We start from the raw sequence: 20,914 nt of genomic DNA on the forward strand, positions 1-20,914 counted from the left end.
GTTAAGGAATGGGCAGAAGACATGAATAGACACTATTCCAAAGAAATCCAGCTAGCTAACACACACGTGAAAAGGGCTTAACATTACTTATCATCGGGGAAATACAAATCAAAAGCACAATGAAATACCACCTCACACCTTTCAGAATGGCTAAAATGAAGAACACAAGAAACAACAGGTGCTAGAGAGGATACTGAGAAAGGAGAACTCTCTTGCAGTGTTGATGGGAATGCAAACTGGGGTAATCACTCTGGAGAAGAGTATGGAGGTTCCTCAAAAAAACTAAAAATAGAACTATCCTACAATCCAGCCATTGCACTATTAGGTATGTACCCAAAGGATACAAAAATACAGATTCAAAGGGGTACATGCACTCCAATGATTAAAGCAGCACTATCAACATTAGCAAAACTATGGAGAGAGCCCAAATGCCCACTGACTGATGAATGGATAAAGAAGATGTGGTATACATATACAATGGAACATTACTCAACCATCTAAAAGAATGAAATCATGCCATTTGCAAAGACATGGATGGAAAGTGCATTATGCTAAATGAGATAGATCAAAGAAAGACAAATGCCATATGATTTCACTCATTTGTTGAAATTAAGAAACAAAACGGATGAACATGTGGAAAGGGGGTAAGAGGAGACAGGAAAACAAACCAGAGGACACTCCTAAAGACAAAGAACAAACTGAGGATTGATGGAGGGAGGTGAGTAGTAGTTGGGCTAGTAAGTGATGGCTATTAAGGAGGGAACTTGTGATGAGCAATGGGTGTTGTATGCTAGTGTTGAATCATGGAATTCTACTCCTGAAACCAATATTGGAGTATATGTTAACTAAAATTTAAATTAAAAAAAAAAAAGAACCTTTCTCAATTTTGCTCTGACTTCACATGCAAAGGAATAAATTCATAAAATTTTCCACTGGCATAATCTTTGGCCAATTTTAATACTTCTCTTGGTTTTCTAATATGTTGATCTGTTTAACAAATGTCTCACAGATTTTTTTTAATATGAAATTTATTGTCAAATTGGTTTCCATACAACACCAAGTGCTCATCCCAACAGGTGCCCCCCTCAATGCCCATCACCCACCCTCCACTCCATCCCATCAACCCTCAGTTTGTTCTCAGTTTTTCAGAGTCTCTTATATATTGGGTCCCTCCCTCTCTAACCTTTTTTTTTTCCCCTTCCCCTCCCACATGGTCTTCTGTTAAGTTTCTCAGGATCCACATAAGAGTGAAAACATATACTGTCATTCTCTGTATGACTTATTTCACTTAGCAAAACACTCTCCAGTCCCATCCACGTTGCAACAAAAGGCCATATTTCATGCTTTCTCATTGCCAGGTAGTATTCCATTGTGTATATAAACCACAATTTCTTTCTCCGTTCATCACTTGATGGACATTTAGGATCTTTCCATAATTTGACTAATTTTCAAATTGCTGCTATAAACATTGGTGTACAAGTGCCCCTATGCATCAGCATTCCTGTATGCTTCGGGTAAATACCTAGCAGTGCTATTGCGGGGTCATAGGATAGATCTATTTTTAATTTCTTCAGGAACCTCCACATTGTTTTCCAGAGCAGCTGCACCAGTTTGCATTCCCATCAACAGCACAAGAGGGTTCCCGTTTCTCCACATCCTAGCCAGCATGTACAGTCTCCTGTCTTGGTCATTTTAGCTACTCTGACTGGCAGGTGGTGATATCTCAATGTGGTTTTGATTTGTATTTCCTTGATAAGAAGTGATGGTGAGAATCTTTTCATGTGCCTGTTGGCCATCTGCATGTCTTCCTTAGAAAAGTGTCTATTCATGTTTTCTGCCATTTTCTTCACTAGATTATTTGTTTTTCGGGTGTGGAGTTTGGAGAGCTCTTTATAGATACTGGATACTAGCCATTTGTCCCATGTGTCATTTGCAAATATCTTCTCCCATTCCATTGGTTGCCTTTTAGTTTTGTTGATTGTTTCCTTGGCAGTGCATTGGCTTTTCATCTTCATGAGGTCCCAATAGCTCACTTTTGCTTTTAATTCCCTTGCCTTTGGGGATGTGTCAAGTAAGAAATTGCTGCGGCTGAGGTCACAGAGGTTTTTTTCCTGCTTTCTCCTCTAGGGTTTTGACGGTTTCCTGTCTCACATCAGGGCCTTTATCCATTTTGAGTTTATTTTTGTAAATGGTGTAAGAAAGTAGTCTAGTTTCATCATTCTGCATGTTGCTGTCCAGTTCTCCCAGGACCATTTGTTAAAGAGACTGTCTTTTTTCCATTGGATGTTCTTTCCTGCTTTGTCAAAGATTTGGTGGCCATACTTTTGTGGGTCTAATTCTGGGGTTTCTATTCTATTCCACTGGTCTATGTCTTTTTGTGCCACTACCATGCAGTCTTGATGATTACAGCTTTGTAGTAGAGGTTAAAGTCTGGGATTGTGATGCCTCCCGCTTTGGTCTTCTTCTTCAATATTACTTTGGCTATTCGGGGTCTTTTGTGGTTCCATACAAATTTTGGGATTGCTCGTTCTAGCTTCGAGAAGAATGCTGGCACAATTTTGATTGGGATTGCATTGGAAGTGTAGAGAGCTTTGGGTAGTGTTGACATTTTAATATTTATTCTTCCAATCCATGAGCACAGAATGTTTTTCTATTTCTTTATATCTTCTTCAATTTCCTTCATAAACTTTCTATAGTTTTCAGCATACAGATCTTTTACATCTTTGGTTATGTTTATTACTAGGTATTTTATGCTTCTTGGTGCAATTGTGAATGGGATCAGTTTATTTGTCTTTCTGTTGCTTCATTATTAGTGTGTAAGAATGCAACTGATTTCTGTACATTGATTTTGTATCCTGTGACTTTGCTGAATTCATGTATCAGTTCTAACAGACTTTTGGTAGAGTCGGTTGGGTTTTCCATGTATAATATGTCATCTGCAAAAAGCGAAAGCTTGACTTCATCTTTGCCAATTTTGATGCCTTTGATTTCCTTTTGTTGTCTGATTGCTGATGATAGCACTTACAACACTATGTTAAACAACAGTGGTGAGAGTGGACATCCCTGTTGTATTCCTTGATGTCAGGGAAAAGCTCTCAGTTCTTCCCCATTGAGTATGATATTAGCTGTGGGCTTTTCATAAATGGCTTTTATGATGTTTAAGTATGTTCCTTCTATCCCAACTTCTTTGAGGATTTTTATTAAGAAAGGATGCTGAATTTGGTCAAATGCTTTTTTTGCATCGATTGACAGGATCATATGGTTCTTATCTTTTATTAATGTGATGTATCACAATGATTAACTTGAGAATGCTGAACCAGCACTGCAGCCCAGGAATGAATCCCACTTGGTCATAGTGAATAACTCTTTCTATATGCTGTTGAATTTGATTTGCTAGTGTATTACTGAGAATTTTTGCATCCATATTCATCAGGGATATTGGCCTGTAGTTCTGATTTTTTTTGCTGGGTCTCTGTCTGGTTTAGGAATCAAAGTAATGCTGGATTCATAGAATGAGTCTAGAAGTTTTCCTTCCCTTTTTATTTTTTGGAACAGATTGAGAAGGATAGGTATTATCTCTGCTTTAAAGGTCTGGTAGGACTCCCCTGGGAAGCCATCTGGTCCTGGACTCTTATTTGTTGGGAGATGTTTGATAACTGATTCAATTTCTTCGCTGGTTATGGGTCTGTTCAAATTTTCTATTTCTTCCTGCTTGAGCTTTGGAAGTGTGTGGGTGCTTAAGAATTTGTCCATTTCTTCCAGGTTGTCCAGTTTGTTGGCATATAATTTTTCATAGTATTCCCTGATAATTGCTTGTATTTCTGAGGGATTGGTTGTCATAATTCCATTTTCATTCATGATTTTATCCATTTGGGTCATCTCCCTTTTCTTTTTGAGAAGCCTGGCTAGAGGTTTATCAATTTTGTTTGTTTTTTCAAAAAACCAACTCTTGGTTTCATTGATCTGCTCTACATTTATTTTTAGATTCTATATTGTTTATTTCTGCTCTGATCTTTATTATTTCTCTTCTTCTGCTGGGGTTGAGGTGTCTTTGCTGTTCTACTTCTATTTCCTTTAGGTGTGATGATAGATTTTGTATTTGGCATTTTTCTTGATTCTTTAGATAGATCTGGATTGCAATGTATTATCCTCTCAGGACTGCCTTCACTGCATCCCAAAACTTTTGGATTGGTGTATTTTCATTTTCATTTGTTTCCATGTATTTTTATATTTCGTCTCTAATTGCCTGGTTGACCCATTCGTTCTTTAGTAGGGTGTTCTTTAACCACCATGTTTTTGGAGGTTTTCCAGAATTTTCTTGTGCTTGATTTCAAGCTTCATTGCATTGTGGTCTGAAAGTATGTGTGGTATGATCTCAATTCTTGTATACTTATGAAGGGTTGTTTTGTGACCCAGAATGTGATCTATCTTGGAGAACGTTCCATGTGCACTCGAGAAGAAAGTATATTATGTTCCTTTGGGATGCAGAGTTCTAAATATATCTATCAAGTCCATCTGATTCAGTGTATCATTCAGGGCCCTTGTTTCTTTATTGATCTTGTGTCTAGATGATCTATCCAATGTTGTAAGTGGAGTATTAAAGTCCCCTGCAATTACCACATTCTTATCAACAAGGTTGCTTATGTTTGTGATTGTTTCATATATTTGGAGGTTCATATTCGGTGCATAGACATTTATAATTGTTAGCTCTTCCTGATGGATAGACCCTGTAATTATTATATGATGTCCTTCTTCATCTCTTGTTACAGCCTTAAATTTAAAGGCTAGTTTGTCTAAGCATGACTACTCCAACTTTCTTTTGACTTCCAGTAGCATGATAGATAGTTCCCCATCCCCTCACTTTCAATCTGAAGGTGTCTTCAGGTCTAAAATGAATCTCTTGTAGACAGAAATTAGATGGGTTTTGTTTTTTTTATCCATTCTGATACCCTATGTATTTTGGTTGGAGCATTTAGTCCACTTAAATTCAGTGTTATTATAGAAAGATATGGGTTTAGAGTCATTACGATGTCTGTAGCTTTCGTGCTTGTAGTGATGACTCTGGTACTCTGTGGTCCTTGCAACATTTAACTCACAGAATCCCACTTAGGATCTCTTGTAGGGCTGGTTTCGTGGTGATGAATTCCTTCAGTTTTTGGTTTTTTTTTTTGGGAAAACCTTTATCTTTCCTTCTATTCTGCATGACAGACTTGCTGGATAAAGCATTCTTGGCTGCATATTTTTTTGTGCTCATCACATTGAATATTTCCTGCCATTCCTTTCTGGCCTGCCAAGTTTCAGTAGATAGGTCTGCCACTAGTCTTATTGGTCTCCCTTTATATTTAGAGCATGTTTATCCCTAGCTGCTTTCAGAATTTTTTCTTTATCCTTGTATTTTGCCAGTTTCACTATGATATGTCGTGCAGAAGATTGATTCAAGTTACGTCTGAAGGGCGTTCTCTGTGCCTCTTGGATTTCAATGCATTTTTCCTTCCCCAGATCAGGGAAGTTCTCAGCTATGATTTGTTCAAGTACACCTTCAGCCCCTTTCTCTCTCTCTTCCTCTTCTGGAATTCCTATTATATGGATATTGTTGTGCTTGATTACATCACTTAGTTCTCTAATTCTCCCCTCATAGTCCTGGATTTTTTTTTCTCTTTCTCAGCTTCCTCTTTTTCAATTTTACCTTCTAATTCACCTATTCTCTCCTCTGCCTCTTCAATCCGAGCTGTGGTCGCCTCCATTTTATTTTGAACCTCATTTATAGGATTTTTTTTAGCTCCTCATGACTATTTCTTAGTCCCTTGATCTGTGTAGCTATAGATTCTCTGCTGTCCTCTATGCTTTTTTCAAGCCCAGCAATTAATTTTATGACTATTATTCTAAATTCTTGTTACGTTATATTGCCTAAAACGTTTTTGATCAATTCGTTAGCTGCCGCTAATTCCTGGAGTTTCTTTTGAGGAGAATTTTTCTGTTTCATCATTTTGGATAGTCCCTGAGGTGGGACAGAACTACAGGTCACTTCCCCTGTGCTGTCTGGAGTAACTTGTTTTGGTGAGTGGGGAACAAATGTCTCTTAGATTTCTGAAAATTCCCTGAATAAAAAATGTTGGTTATTAGAGAATAAAATAGGCAGGTTACTTTGGTCTGAAAGATGTTTGCTAATGTGTTCTCCAAATATAACAATAAATACTTGGTAATGTGTATGTTTTGTTCTTGGACTTTGGACTAAAGCTGAGGAAAAACATAAAACAGTATAAAATGCTTTACAATTTATATTAAAAAACAAAGTCCTGGATTATAACAAAATCACCGTAGCATCTTTGTGGCCCCTTGTAGGCATCATTCTTCAAGCCACTACTGAATGAATGTATCAAATGGGAGATTCCCTTTCCTGTCTTTCCATGCTGTTCCTATAATCTTGAGGAAGTTACTTACATATTTTGGACTTTGGTGTTCTCTCATTCTCTCTTTTTAAAAACTTAAGTTAGAGATCAATTTGTGTTCCACAATTTCCTGAGGTAGATCTTGATCTATTTGATTTTCCACACTATCAATACTCAAAAAATATCACTTGAGTATTAACACCTAGTAAAAAGTATTTGGTGGTGTTCATATGTGCATGTGTATGCACAATATATTACATTTTAAAAGTTTAAAAAATTCATCCTTTATGTTTTAAGAATCTTACTACATTAGAGGGAAAAAAAGAAATAAAATTTAGGCCACGGAAAGAATGGAAGATTGAATTACCCAGTAAATTATCAGTTAAACACACTCTTTTTACAAAAAACAAGTAACAATCTCTGGGCAGTATAAGTCTACTTATTAAAAAAGTGAATGGGGTGCCTGGCTAGCTCAGTTGGTTTAGTGTCTGACTCTTGATCTCAGCTCAGGTAATTATCTCACAGTTCGTGAGTGTGAGCCTGGCATTGCTCTCTGCCCTGATGGTGTGAAGCATTCTTGGGATTCTGTCTCTCCTTCTGTCCCTTCCCGGCTTGTGTGCACATACTCTCTATCTCAAAATAAATAAATAAACTTTATATATAAATAAAGAAAATATAAAAAAATGTAATGTTTGTTTGATCCTGCTGGTACTGCTCAATTTTACAGGTTATCACACAGTATATGAAACCTATTCTGAACTAGAAAGTATTTCTAAAGGCTGCTATGTTACCAACCACACAGATAACAGAAATAAATTAGAGCTTAAAAAGGACTTCTCTTTGGAAGATATATTGTGAGAGTCTAAAACCATATATACTGCATACATAACTTGTACAGTGTGCCAGAAAAAAATATTAACCAACTAATATATGAGAGGGATAATTCTATGGCTTCCCATACTAGAAAAATAGATAGATTTCAACGACTTTTCTTCCAAAGTGGTTCAATTTATGACATATTAATGAGTAGTAGCTAGTACAATAAATAAGCTTCATATTCTTTACTCAAAATAATCTACCTATTTAAATTGATAAAAAAAACAAAGAGCATTTATTCATGAAAGTGAACTCTAATAGTTAAAATGTTATTCACTTAGAATGCAAGGATATGACTTGCAAATGTCTTTGAATCCTCACATAAATATGCATGCCATTCATAATAGTAGCCTTGATGAGAACCCACTGTAATTTGCTGAGAAATGCTTAAGGGGCTTATATAAACCAGAATATAGAATGGTGGTTAGAAATCACAGAACAGGTGACACTTCATTCTGGTAACCTGGTGGTAAAAAGTGCGGGCTATGATGTATAGATGGTAGCAATGTTACTACTTTAGGATATAAACAAACCAATACTTATATGAAATTATAAAGTGTTGTGTAGAGAATCAAATATAAAATTAAGTTAATACACCTAGGCTAAGTAAATGCATTTTTATTACAATTCACACATATATATGTGTATGTGTATTAGTGTGTACATATTTTATATATACTTTTACATAGGAAGACCTCAGAGTTACTTTAATTACCAAAGAATCACCCAAAAGTTTAATATGCTACTTCAAACATAGGAGTTTTTGTTTTGTTTTGTTTTGTTTTTAATCAATTATCTATCTACACATATATACATTTAATTACATAATCTCCTGAAAGAATCACTTCAAATTGGAGGGTGAGGTATAATTTTTATAATAAACATTAAATCTGAACTGTACACAGAATTCTGAGATAGGCTCTGCAGAGGATAAAAAGATATGGAAGGCTGGCAACAATTCACTCTGAAAGAGGTTGCAATCATTTTATGGCAAAAATGTCTTCTTTGCTTAGGATTCAACACATATAGGTCTCATTATGAGGTTTATAACAGTACAAGACAATCAAAACTTTTCAATGTCTTTTTCTTTAAAAACAACAAATAGGGGGGCATCTGGGTGGCTCAGTCGGTTAAGCGTCCGACTTCGGCTCACGTCATGATCTAGCGGTCTATGAGTTTGAGCCCCGTATTGGGCTCTGTGCTGACGGCTCAGAGCCTGGAGTCTGTTTCAGATTCTGTGTCTCCCTCTCTCTCTGACCCTCCCCTGTTCATGCTGTCTCTGTCTCAAAAATAAATAAACGTTAAAAAACAACAACAACAACAACAAATAGAGGAGCTGGGTGGCTCAGTCGGTTAAGCATCTGACTTCAGCTTAGGTCATGATCTCAGGGTTCATGTGTTCAAGCCCTACATGAAGCTCTGCGCTGACAGGGAGAGCCTGCTTGGGATTCTCTCTCTCTCTCTCTCTGCTCCTCCCACTCTCTCAAAATAAATAAACTTCAAATTAAAAACAAAAAACAAAAATTACAAATAAACAAACACCAGATACCATTTACAAGATATGATCTGAGTTAGGAAAGGAAATACAGGGATTTAGCGGAAAAATAGGAATGAGGCTAAATATTTCATTTTCAAAAAAGGCTAGTAAGTAAACAAGTGAGCTTCTACTCACTGCCCAGTAATCTGTTCCTTCTGCTGTATTCCTTACCTAAAAGCTCTGTAGGAGTGAGTAGTTGGTGGCAACACAAGAGAAAACAGTGTGACTCCTTCTGAATCAGGCAATGCCACAGGAAGAGGAAAAGAACGATTAATAAAACCATAGGGGCACCTGGGTGGCTCCGTCAGTTCAGCATCGGTCCTACTCTTGGTTTTGGCTCAGGTCAAGATCTCACAGTTCTTGAGATTGAGCCCCGCATGGGGCTCTGTGCTGGTAGGCTTGGGAATCCTCACTCCTTCTCTCTGTCCGTCCCCACTCATGCTCTCTCTCTCTCTCTCTAAATAAAGTTAAAAAAAAAAAACATAGAGCCTCCCTCTTCCTTTTTAATTTAAATTGATAGGAGGACCTCTGGTCCTGTGGGAAATGACACTCCCTATTCATGTCTACTTTGGCAAGTAATTGGAGGAGGAAGAGCTCTTCTGGAAACATAGAGACCTATCATATTCAGAAGTAAATTACTTTCAAATTTGTAACATTCTCACCTCCATTTGTCAACCACATGGTTGAGAAACATGGATATCTACTTCCAGCAACATACTGGACTGCACACCTTGAAGGGGTCTCTTGTTTCTAACAAAAAATGACTTTTTATATTAAACTAATTTTTACTTCATTGCTGAGATTGAAGGCAATAAGCGAAATGTCTGCAAGAAACTCCCTAACCCCAAACCCAAACACACACACACACACACACACACACACACAGTAAAAACCCTGAGCTGAATTCAAAGCTTTAAGAAAAAAACACTGCTATTTAAAAACAAAAGCAAGTCTTCATTCTAGCCATAACTAACTTTCTTCCCAAGATACATGAACCACATTTTTAAAAAGTCATGTCACTAAGAGATGTATTTTCTTTTTTTCTAAGTTTTTATTTACATTCCAGTTAGTTAACACACAGTGTAATTAAATTTTCAGGTGTAAAAGAGTGATTCAACACTTTCATATAATACCCAGTGTTCATCACAAGTTCACTCCTTCATCACCATCACCTATATAACCCATTCCCCCAGCCACTTCCCATCTAGTAACTATCAGTTTGTTCTAATAAATGCCTTTTTAATAAAGCTTTACTTTTATGTTAAAAAAAAAGTCTTCTTGCTTGTATTCATCAGTGTGGGAGCTGTATCTGGGGCTCCTTTATCAAGCAACTTCCCCCTGAAAGAGCTGAAACGGTCCCAAATTTTATTGCCTTCTGGCTGAAGCGAACACAAATAATCCTTGAAGGGAAGCATCCTTAATCTGGGTCCCCAGATTTCCAAAGATTAAAACTAATCAAATATAAACTATCAAAGATAAGCATGGCACACGAAACTAAACCAATAACATGAATCAACAGAAACAATACATGGCAGAATGTCAAATATATGAAAAAAATCAACAAGCAAGAGAGAATATCAATCGATGACAAGAAAGATTTGAGTAGAGGAGCAGAGCTTCTACAAATGAAAAATTAAATGAGGTAAAAAAAAATGCAAGGGTTAAACTACATATTTTACAGAAGTACAGAGAATTACTAAACTGGAAAAGAGAGCTCAATAAAGCAGCCAGAATATAGCCAGAATAACAAGGAGATATAAAGTATGAAATAGAGACTAAGAAGTAGGGATGAGAGAATGCTAAATTCTAAAACATTTCTATTTAGGATTCCAAAAAGATGAAGAGAGAGACAATGAAGGAAAATGTTATTTGCTAAGATACTGGCTGATAATTTTCCAAAATGATACATGACAATTCACAGAGGAAATACATTGCAGTTGTTTGAACCATATGGAATCATAGGCCAAAAGGGTTTAATATTGTTAATTATATATGGTTCAACCTATACCAAGCTATATAAATACAAAGAAACTAACATCTAAATTCACTGTAGTGAAAATGCAGAACACCAAAAGCAGACACTCTTAAAAACAACTTAAGCGAAAAGAAGTATCATTTATAAAGAAATGACAATTAGGCTGACATCAACTTTTCAACAGCAAAAAGGAATCCAAATGACAATGGAATAGAATTTTAAAGTACTGAGAAAAAAGAAATGCCAACCTAGAAATGTTTACCTCACAAATCTTCACTCAAGACAAAAAGGCAAAAAAATACTTATGTTCATATACACATAAACTAGGCATTTACTGCCAACAGATGTAAACTAGAGGAACTTTAAAATTAGATACTTCAGAAGGAAGGAATAGACTCCTATTAACAAGACTCATCCTGCTTGGTAAAAAACTGAGATTGCCATACAGGATGAAAAATATGTAATAATCTGCTATTTATAGTCCCAAATATAGACTTAGAAAGGTTGAAAAACAGAGATGGAGAAAGACATAACAGGCAAATAGTAATAAACTGGAGTAACTATTTGAATACCAGGCAAAGTAGACTTTAAGTTAAAAAATGCATTATTATGGGTAGAGAAAGCCAGAAAATCATGTAAAATATTGAATTCATCAGAAAGATTAAAGTTATAAATTTATATGATTTTAATAAATTGCCTCAAAATAAATATAAGGTAAAAGCTGATAGAATTATACGGAGAAACTGACAAATCAAACATCATATTGGGAGATTTCAAAACACTTTATTACTGGTAGACCAAAGGAAAAAAAAACCTCAATAAAATTTGAAAATTACAACTCAAAGCCTGACTTACTAAACTCTAAGACCAGTAATTAGAGAACCCTGAGCCCTAGAACTAAACACATTCTTCTTGAGCACAAATGGAAAAATTATAAAAACATTACATACTAAGTCATAAAGTTTAAAGTATTAATACCATAAAAACATATTTTCCAGACACAACTTAATTTTCTACAATAAAATTAGATGGTTAGAGAAAAAGGATCTACCAAATCGGCTATTTTAAAACCTCTCTTAACAACTTATGTGTAAATGAAGAAATCATAATAGAAATTAAGGTGCTTAGGACTAAAAAATAATGAAAATAATACATAATAACTGTGAAGAGTCAAAACAATAGTTAGAATTTTATCACTTTAAATGCTTAATTAGAAAATAAAGAATAAAAATGTTTAACTCATTGGGTTTCAGCCTAAGAACTGGGAAGGCAGAAAAGAGGAGGGATGAGCTGAACAAAATCCAAAGAAAACAAAATAAAGGAGATAATAAAGAATGGAAACTAATGAACTAGGAACACAAAGCTATAACAGAAAGAATCAAAAATCCCAAAAGTTGATTCTCTGAAAACATACTAGAGAAAATGTGAAACTTGCTCAAAGTTACATGGCTAATAAATGGAGGAGCCAGAACTTAAATCCAGGTAGTCTGTCTCCACAGCCCAGGTTTTATTTTTTTTTAAATTTTTTTAAATGTTTATTTATTTCCGAGACAGAGAGAGACAGAGCACGAGTGGGGGAGGGGCAGAGAGAGAGAGAGACACAGAATCAGAAGCAGGCTCCAGCCTCTGAGCTGTCAGCACAGAGCCCGACATGGGGCTCCAACTCACAAACCGTTGAGATCATGACCTAAACCAAGGTCGGTCACTCAACCGACTGAGCCACCCAGGCGCCCCTCCACAGTCCAGGTTTTAAACTACTATGCTTCACTACCCTAAAAGTGCTAAGTATAAAAAAGATTGTTATGTTTGACTACATTAATCTCAATGACCTCCATGCAACACATATAACTAAGAAAAGATTAATATTCAGAATAAAAACTCCTACAAATCAATAAGGAAAACACAGTAACCAAATAGACAAATGGGCAAAACATATGAACATGCATTTTCCCCAAAGAGAAAACATGAATATCCAATAACCATATGAGGAGACGTTCCACCTCATTAAGTGATCTGGGAAATGCAAAATAAAGGTACAATGAGAAGATATTTTATGTGAGATTGACAAAAACTTAAAAATCTAATAACAAATGTTGGCAAAATGTAAAGCTATGGAAATTCTTATATACTGCTGGGGAAAGTAAATTGATACAATACTCTGGAGAAAAAGCTGGGTACTATCTTGTATGAACATTCATATATCCCATGACTTAGGAATTCCACTCCTAGATATGTGTGCTAGAGAAATTCTTGAGCATGTATATCCTGAAACACACACAAGGATGTTAATAACAGCAAAAACAAAAACTGGAAACATCCTGTATCCATCAAAAGAAAAACAGAAAAATAAATTATGAAATATTCACAATGGAATACTACATAGTAATGAAAATAACTATAATTATACACAACAAAAATGATGCTTTGAAACATAATATTGAGTAAAATAAGGAATTTACAGTAGAATTCTATTTTATGAAGTTCAAAAACAGGCAAACAATATATCGTTTAGACAGGTAGGTAGACCAATATATGGATTTATAAAAGAATAAAACAACAAGTATGTTTGCATATACTAAATCTTGAATAAATGTCATTTTTGTTTTTAAATTTTCATCTGTGGGGCGCCTGGGTGGCTCACAGTAGGTTAAGCATCTGACTCTTGATTTTGGCTCACATCATGACCTCACGGTTCATGAGATAGAGCCCTGCATCAGGCTCTGTGCTGACAATGCAGAGCCTGCTTAAGATTCTCTCCTTCTCTCTCTGTCCCTCCCTGCTGGTATGTGCTCACTAGCTTGCACCCTCTCTCAAAAATAAATAAGCTTTAAAAATAAATAAATCTTCATCTGTTATTTAAGTATTAACTTAAAAAGAAACAAGAGACCCAATGCCAGTCTTACCTGCAGAAACACTGAGGAAGTTCTCCTTGTCCATATAAAGGAAATAAAAATGGAGTGTTGCCATACCGCCCAAGACAGTGAAGAAAGTTTTTGGTAGCTTTGAGACCATCTATGGTATTGCTGGCTGTCTCTGATGTCATTGCAATTGAATGCAGGACAAAGTACTGGAGGTTGGGGGTTAATTTTTGAGTTTTTAAATACTCAGAAAATGTAATCTCCTCATAGGCTATGAAAAGATGAAAATTTATCAGTTAAAATCAGAACCAAACTTCAATTTAAAACGACTGCACAAAAGAGATCAAGCCTGTTTAAGACACTTGGCAAAGGAACCAGGTGGTAATATTACATTTTGGACAGAGATCACAGATTTTAGGCCCAGGGCAGGGGGACAGGCTAGAAACAATCTCTCTATCCTGACTGTACTGACGACACAATATTTAAGCTTTAAATGGCGTATCTTTGTTTAGTATTTTACAGATTTAAAACTAGAAAAACATTCAGTCATTCATTAACCATCAAAATAGGGTTCCATAGTTGGCAATGTTACTTTATTATCATTAAAACTGCAGAATGTTAATAATTATACTTTGAAATATTAAATATGACAAATGAAACATATGACAAATGATATTGGCCAATTTTTTGGTGAAAACAATGAGAGTTGTACTTGATTTTTGAAAGGTGTATTTTTTACTAAAACTAAGAACAATGAACTATGACTAAAAAGTAATGAAGCTAATTTCTGTGTGGCTAATGGAATCAGTTTTAATGTCTTATACCTCAAAAGATATGAGACCCCTAAAAACTACTCATTTAAAGCAAGAACAGAAAAAAAATGTAATTAATTGGACTGTTAATGGTAGGAAACACAATTCCATGACAAAAGAAAAAAAACAAATTATAAAATTTTACTGAGATGGTTCACACTCCCCATACCATCTAGCCTCTTTTTCTTAATCAGTCAAAATGAATAATTCAATATACCAAGCAAAAGTAAACCTGGGAAAATTAAAAAAATACACATTTCTTAACTGATAAAAAAATAATGGAACAATTAAAAGAGAATATCTTCTATGAAGAACCAGTTGACAGCAGTATTTAATTAGCAAGAATAGAAATTAACACCCAGCACAGCATTTCCACAATGATTAAAATGTTCTATGGCTATTGAGCACTTCAAATATGGCCAGTCCAACTGAGGAACTGAATTTTAAATTTTATTTAATTTTAATTAATTTCAATTTAAATAGCTACATGTTGGTAATGGCTAACCTACTGGATATTGGAGAATAAGAATGCACTTTAAAAGAGTAATGAGTGGCTCACTACATCAGAGCAAGCATATTAAAATAAGAAAGTTCAAATGATTAGAGAACACAATTTAATGGAAAATAATACCTTTATATTCATCAGGATGTTTTTCATACTCCATACAAAATGTAAGAAACTTCATTAGCATTCGCTTTTCTACCATAGTAAGTTGTTTGCTATTAAAGACATCTGCTCTAGAACAAGGAACCTAAAAAACATGATTTTAAGTTAGGAAACTGCTTCCTAGTGATAGAAGTATTCCAAATTACATTTTTTTCCCTTTAACAAGATCATTATTACCATTCTAGTCAGGCTGTTTCATGTTACTTTCCATCAGTTCTAACGACATCTCTGTTGACCTCAAAGCTAATTAACTTGTGAGCTCTCTTACTTAGTTCTGCCAAGTTCCTCCTTATGCCATTACAAAGCCAATGGCATGTCACCTCTACCTGGGAACAAAGGACAGCTCAAATCGAGCAATAATGCCTGAAATTAACATTTTCTTAACAGAAACATCAGGCTGCAGAATAACTTATGAAAAAATTAACACAAGAAGTTTTAATTGAGTAATTTCTTACTATTTACATTTACCATGCAGGATTGGAATTTGCTGCTTTGCCAGGAAAATAATAATCTTATTTGTTTATCCTTCCAAAACAAACCATAATAACAAGCTCATACCCAGTTACAATACTTGATCAACAAAGTACCTGTTCCACTCTTCCTTCTCGAAATGCAAGAATCCTGGTAATATTTTTGAACTCTGCATATCGACTTACATTAGATTTGATTAAAAGATCAATTAGTAATCCTCGAGAATACAGCAGCTGTACAAAGAAAACATTTTACAGTATGAAATAAAAGGTAAAATTGTGGAAAAATTGATAAACACTAAATAGAGATACATAATTTAGTTATATTTTAAAATATTGTTAAAAAGCATTATACTTATTAATATTGGAGTACAGAACACAAATTACAACAGGTTTACAATTGGTTGATTATCTAAAATTCAAAATCCCCAAAAACTCTGGATTATCTGAAATTCAAAACCCAAAAAACTCTGGAATACAATGTTTTTCATAACTAGTTTGGCAATAAAATGACCCAAACTGATATAAGGCTTTTCTCTATTTGCCCCGCTTACTGTGAATATTCATATATTTGACTGCAAAAATACTGATAGGTTTAATTATAAAGTGCCTCCTCAGACCCTAAGAATGTCACATCATATACAGCATATCAACATATGTACTGTATTGCTTTCTAAAATAATTTTTTTAATCTAAATAACAGAACATACCATGCCCAAGGGTTTTAAATAAGGGACTGTATCCTTACATAAGGCCAGGTGGTTATTAAAAAGAAACCAGGGGGCCTCCTGGTGGCTCCGTTGGTTGAGCATTAGGGTTCATGAGTTGGAGCCCCATATCAGGCTCGCTGCTGTTAGTACAGAGCCCGCTCAGATCCTCTGTCCCCCCTTTCTCTGCCCCTCCCCTGCTCACACCCTCTCTCTCAAAAATTATTAATAATAATAAATTTTAAAAATGAAAAGAAACCAGCTCCCTGGACCTCCTCATCGACCAAAAAGAAAAAGATTGGCTATGTATTGCCACCAAAAGAACTGAATTATAAGGTCCCCCTATAATCCTGGTAGTCTAGATTCATATGAGGTACGTCTTTTTCAAGAAGTGAGAATGATGGTTATTGCCAGCATGCACGTGAAGAATTGATTTAATCTTTCACATGTCTTATAACTGATATCAGAAAGACAAAAACAACTTCAACAGTATTATCTAGCATGTTATAAATTTAACTACATGGTTAATTGCAACAGATTTGGCTACGCCCTACACTGATATACCTTTAAATGTCTATAATTCAATAAATGTTAAAAATGTAAATGTTACATCTGTAATGGGGGGGGAGGACAATTAGCTTTACTACAAAAAAAAAAAAAAAAAGGAATTTTGGAAATTAATCCAAACCATTAGTTTTGAGTATCCAAAAGGTCGGTAAAGACTATGTATAACAGTATCACTTAGTGAATTTTTATAAACTATTAGTCCAGCATTGTGCAGAACAAAAGTGACATTGCTTTTTTTTTTAAGTAATCCAATTACTCTGAGTAAATACACCATGTTATTTCATTACCTTCAGCCTAATATCCTACACAGCTGATATAGCCCAAGTTTCTAGGAATATATTGCCAAGTCTTAATTCTGTAATTACAATAAAAAAAACAGGTAATTCAAATACCTAATTTGTTTAAAAACAAATACTTGAAATTCAATGATCCCTCAGTAGTCATAATATTTCTCAAATATTAATACATCAAACAAAAGATGTATTTTCACTTAATAAGATCCAATGAAGCTTAAGATTTAATGCTGGGTTTAAAATAATGCATTTAAGATTACACTGAAGAGTGAAAACACGTTTTAATTAGTAGTAACAAGTGAGTATGGTATTTAAACCTAAGCCTCTTTTTCACCACTCTTTAAGTGATCTAAAAGAAATTAGTGATGAGAGGTCAAAGAATACCAAGTATCCATCAATCGAAGAATGGATATGGGGCGCCTGGGTGGCTCAGTTGGTTGAGCAACAGACTTCGGCTCAGGTCATATCTCGCGGTTTGTGAATTTGAGCCCTGCGTTGGGCTCTGTGCTGACAGCTCAGAGCCTGGAGCCTCCTTCAGATTCTGTGTCTCCCACTCTCTCTGCCCCTCCCCTGCTCATGCTCTGTCTCTCTCTCTCTCTCTTTCAATAATAAACGTTAAAAAAAAAACTTAAAAAAATAGAAGAATTGATAAAGATGTGGTGTACATACACACACACACACACACACACACACACACACAATATATATGTATGTATGTATATATACTTATACACAATGGAATATTACTCAGCCACAAAAGAATGAAATCTTGCCATTTGCAACAGCATGGATGGACCTAGAGGGTAGTATACTAAGTGAAATAAGTCAGAGAAAGACAAATACCATATAATTTCATTCCTGTGTACTCTAAAAAACAAAACAAATGAAGAACCAAAAAACAGACTCTAAACTACAAAGAACAAACTGGTAGTTGCCAGAAGGGAGGGAGGTGGGTAGAGCTGGGTGAAATAAAGGGAATTAAGAGGTACAAACTTCCAGTTATAAAATAAACAACTCATGGAGATGAGAAGTACAGCACAGGGAATATAGTCAATAATATCGTAATAATGTTGTATGGTGACAGATGGTGAGTAATCATGGTGACCAATGAGGAAATGTATAGAATTATTCAATCAATATGTTCTACACCTGAAACTAATACAGCATTGTATGTTAATTATACTTCAATAGAAATAAATAAAAAAGAATAATTCAATTTGATTAAACTATGGAGAATGAGATTTAATAATTAATCATTTTTTGCTTCACTTGGCATGTGGTTCCATAATTATTAAGGGTACGGAGTTTCTTAGAAATGAGTTTTAATTGTAAGAACTTCAACTTTGATTTCTATTAAACAGTATAATACTATAAAGTATTTTATTAAATAACCTCCCCTAAGCTATAAGACTACTTTTTAACTTTTTCTTTAATGTTTATTTATTTTTGAGAGAGACAGAGTGTGGGCCAGGGAGAGAAGGAGACACAGAATCTAAAGCAGGCTCCAGGCTCTGAGCTGTTGCAGGGCTCCAACTCGCAGACCGTGAGATCATGAGCTGAGCCGAAGTCGCATGCTTAACCTACTGAACCACCCAGGCACCCTTATAAGACTACTTTTTAAAAGGCTATATATGTGGATGTGTTTTGTAAACTGTAAAGCACTACAGTTACGTGTCAGTTTTACCACCATGACCTTGAGATAGAAGCATGCAGAAATGTCGAGTTGTTTGGAGACATCAAACTGGAAAGAAGTAGGGCTTGAAACAGATATTTGGCAGGGCACCTGGGTGGCTCAGTCAAGTATCCGACTCTTGATTTCAGTTCAGGTCATGATTTTGCGGTTCATGGGGTCTAGCCCCATTTCAGACTCTGCATTGACAGCATGGAGCCTGCTTAGGATTCTCTCTCCCACTCTCTCTCTGCCCCTCCCCTGCTTGTGCATGCTCTTGCAGTCGCTCTCTCTCTCTCCCTCAAAATAAATAAATTTAAAAAATATAGGTGTTTGGCAATCCTAAATTTAGATGCAATAACTGAAATTTGAATAGAATTTCCAAAGAGTAACTGATTGTCCCAATATCATGGAATACACTGCTTTCCACACAGCAGGTACTCAATAAATGTTAATTAAATAACTAACATTAAAAAATAATAATAAACCTCTTATATTGTTATGGTTAAACATTCTTTTTTATTTTTAATTTTCTAACATTTATTTAGTTTTGAGAGACAGAGAAAGCGCATGAGTAGAGGAGGGCAGAGAGAGAAGGAGACACAGAATCCGAAACAGGCTCCAGGCCCTGAGCTGTCAGCACAGAGCCCGACGTGGGGCCCAAACACACGAACTGTGAGATCATGACCTGAGCTGAAGTCGGATGCTCACTCAACTGAGCCACCCAGGCTCCCCATGATGGTTAAACATTCTTTAGTCACTTCTACTTTTGTAGAATGAGTTTATTATTATTTTTTAAATATATAATACCATGGAAACTATGCAGGGCAAAGTACAACTGCCTTGATTTCTCTAGACACATCGGTGTTTAATTTACCCTAATTCTTTTAGGGTATTTTCCTTTGTAATACTTATACTCTATTTCAGCTACCATAAGGGTTAGACTATTATCAACTAGCATTGGTTCTTAACCAATACTTATATCATCACTTATGTTAGACATTCCAAATCCCAAGTAACTAATTAAAAATGAAATTCTCAGAACAAAACCCATTTGTTACATGACTACTTCAGGTTTTTGTTGTTCTGTTTTTGGTTTGGTAAAACTTAGTTTCTAATCATGAAAACAGGAGGACTATTAGTAAAATATGATTAAACTGCTACTTAGAAATCAATGGCAAGGTAACATGGAAAAAAATTCTAGATTTCAAAGTGTGGCAGGATCATCGTAGCTGGAGAAGGTGGAATAGATGGTACAGAAATATGAATTCAGACCAGGACAGACCAGGACAATTCAGACCAGGACAGAATCAGACACAGAGAGCTATGTGATAGAAAGAAGCAAAGAGTAATAAAAATATATTCATAATTTTAGGGATCAGGTTCAAATAGAGCAGCAATATGGGGCACCTGGGTGGCTCAGTGGGTTAAGCGTCCGACTTCGGCTCAGGTCATGTTCTCGCGGTTCATGAATTGGAGCCCTGAGTCGGGCTCTGGGCTGACAGCTCAGAGCCTGGAGCCTGCTTCAGATTCTGTGTCTCCCTCTCTTTTTGCCCCTCCCCCACTCCTGCTTTGCCTCTTTGTGTCTCTCAAAAATAAATAAAAACATTTTTTAAAAAAGTTAAAAAAAAAAAAGAGCAGTAGTATGAGTACTGGGATTGTATCAGCAAAATGTGGGGAACATGCAATTGATTAGTCTCTCTATTCTGTAACTTGAAACTTCAAGAGAGCACATTAAATTGAAAAGCCTAGTCTGAGACAACTCTAATGTTACTTACTACCCTCCCATACTTCTTTTTAATTTCTTATTGCTTACTCCCAATTTATGTGATTTGGTCTGTTTCTTTCTACTTTATCCAAGCCCTATATCTAACTTTTAAAGACCATTATCCTTTATCTTACTGGTTTTCTATTCTTTTTGCACTTATATTAACCTTGCTTCCTATAAACCCAATACAACATTATACCCTCCAAAGACTCAGGTACCTCCTCTGAAGTCACAATGGCCTAACATTAGAGTTAAGGATTGAAACATAACCAGATATTGCATTCTTCCCACCCTCCCTGTCCCCCACAATTAAATTATCCTCCAAA

The 20,914-nt window shown here is 35.5% G+C and overlaps 1 protein-coding gene across 4 annotated transcripts in view; it reads right to left on the reverse strand.

Moving 5' to 3' along the window:
• Window positions 1-20,914, reverse strand: part of CHM (CHM Rab escort protein) — a 240,702-nt gene that overhangs the window by 134,338 nt on the left and 85,450 nt on the right. For 2 of the 4 annotated variants that reach the window (XM_058714186.1, XM_058714184.1), the window contains exons 6-9: window positions 15,702-15,818; window positions 15,079-15,199; window positions 13,681-13,906; window positions 12,758-12,790 (exon numbers count right to left, since the gene is read on the reverse strand). In XM_058714186.1, the coding sequence (XP_058570169.1) occupies window positions 12,758-12,790; window positions 13,681-13,906; window positions 15,079-15,199; window positions 15,702-15,818 (497 nt within the window). The remainder of the gene's footprint in view (window positions 1-12,757; window positions 12,791-13,680; window positions 13,907-15,078; window positions 15,200-15,701; window positions 15,819-20,914) is intronic. The other 2 variants (XM_058714187.1, XM_058714185.1) reach the window with 1 other exon arrangement.

This window comes from Neofelis nebulosa, chromosome X (assembly GCF_028018385.1).
Source record: "Neofelis nebulosa isolate mNeoNeb1 chromosome X, mNeoNeb1.pri, whole genome shotgun sequence".
Taxonomy (NCBI): domain Eukaryota; kingdom Metazoa; phylum Chordata; class Mammalia; order Carnivora; family Felidae; genus Neofelis; species Neofelis nebulosa.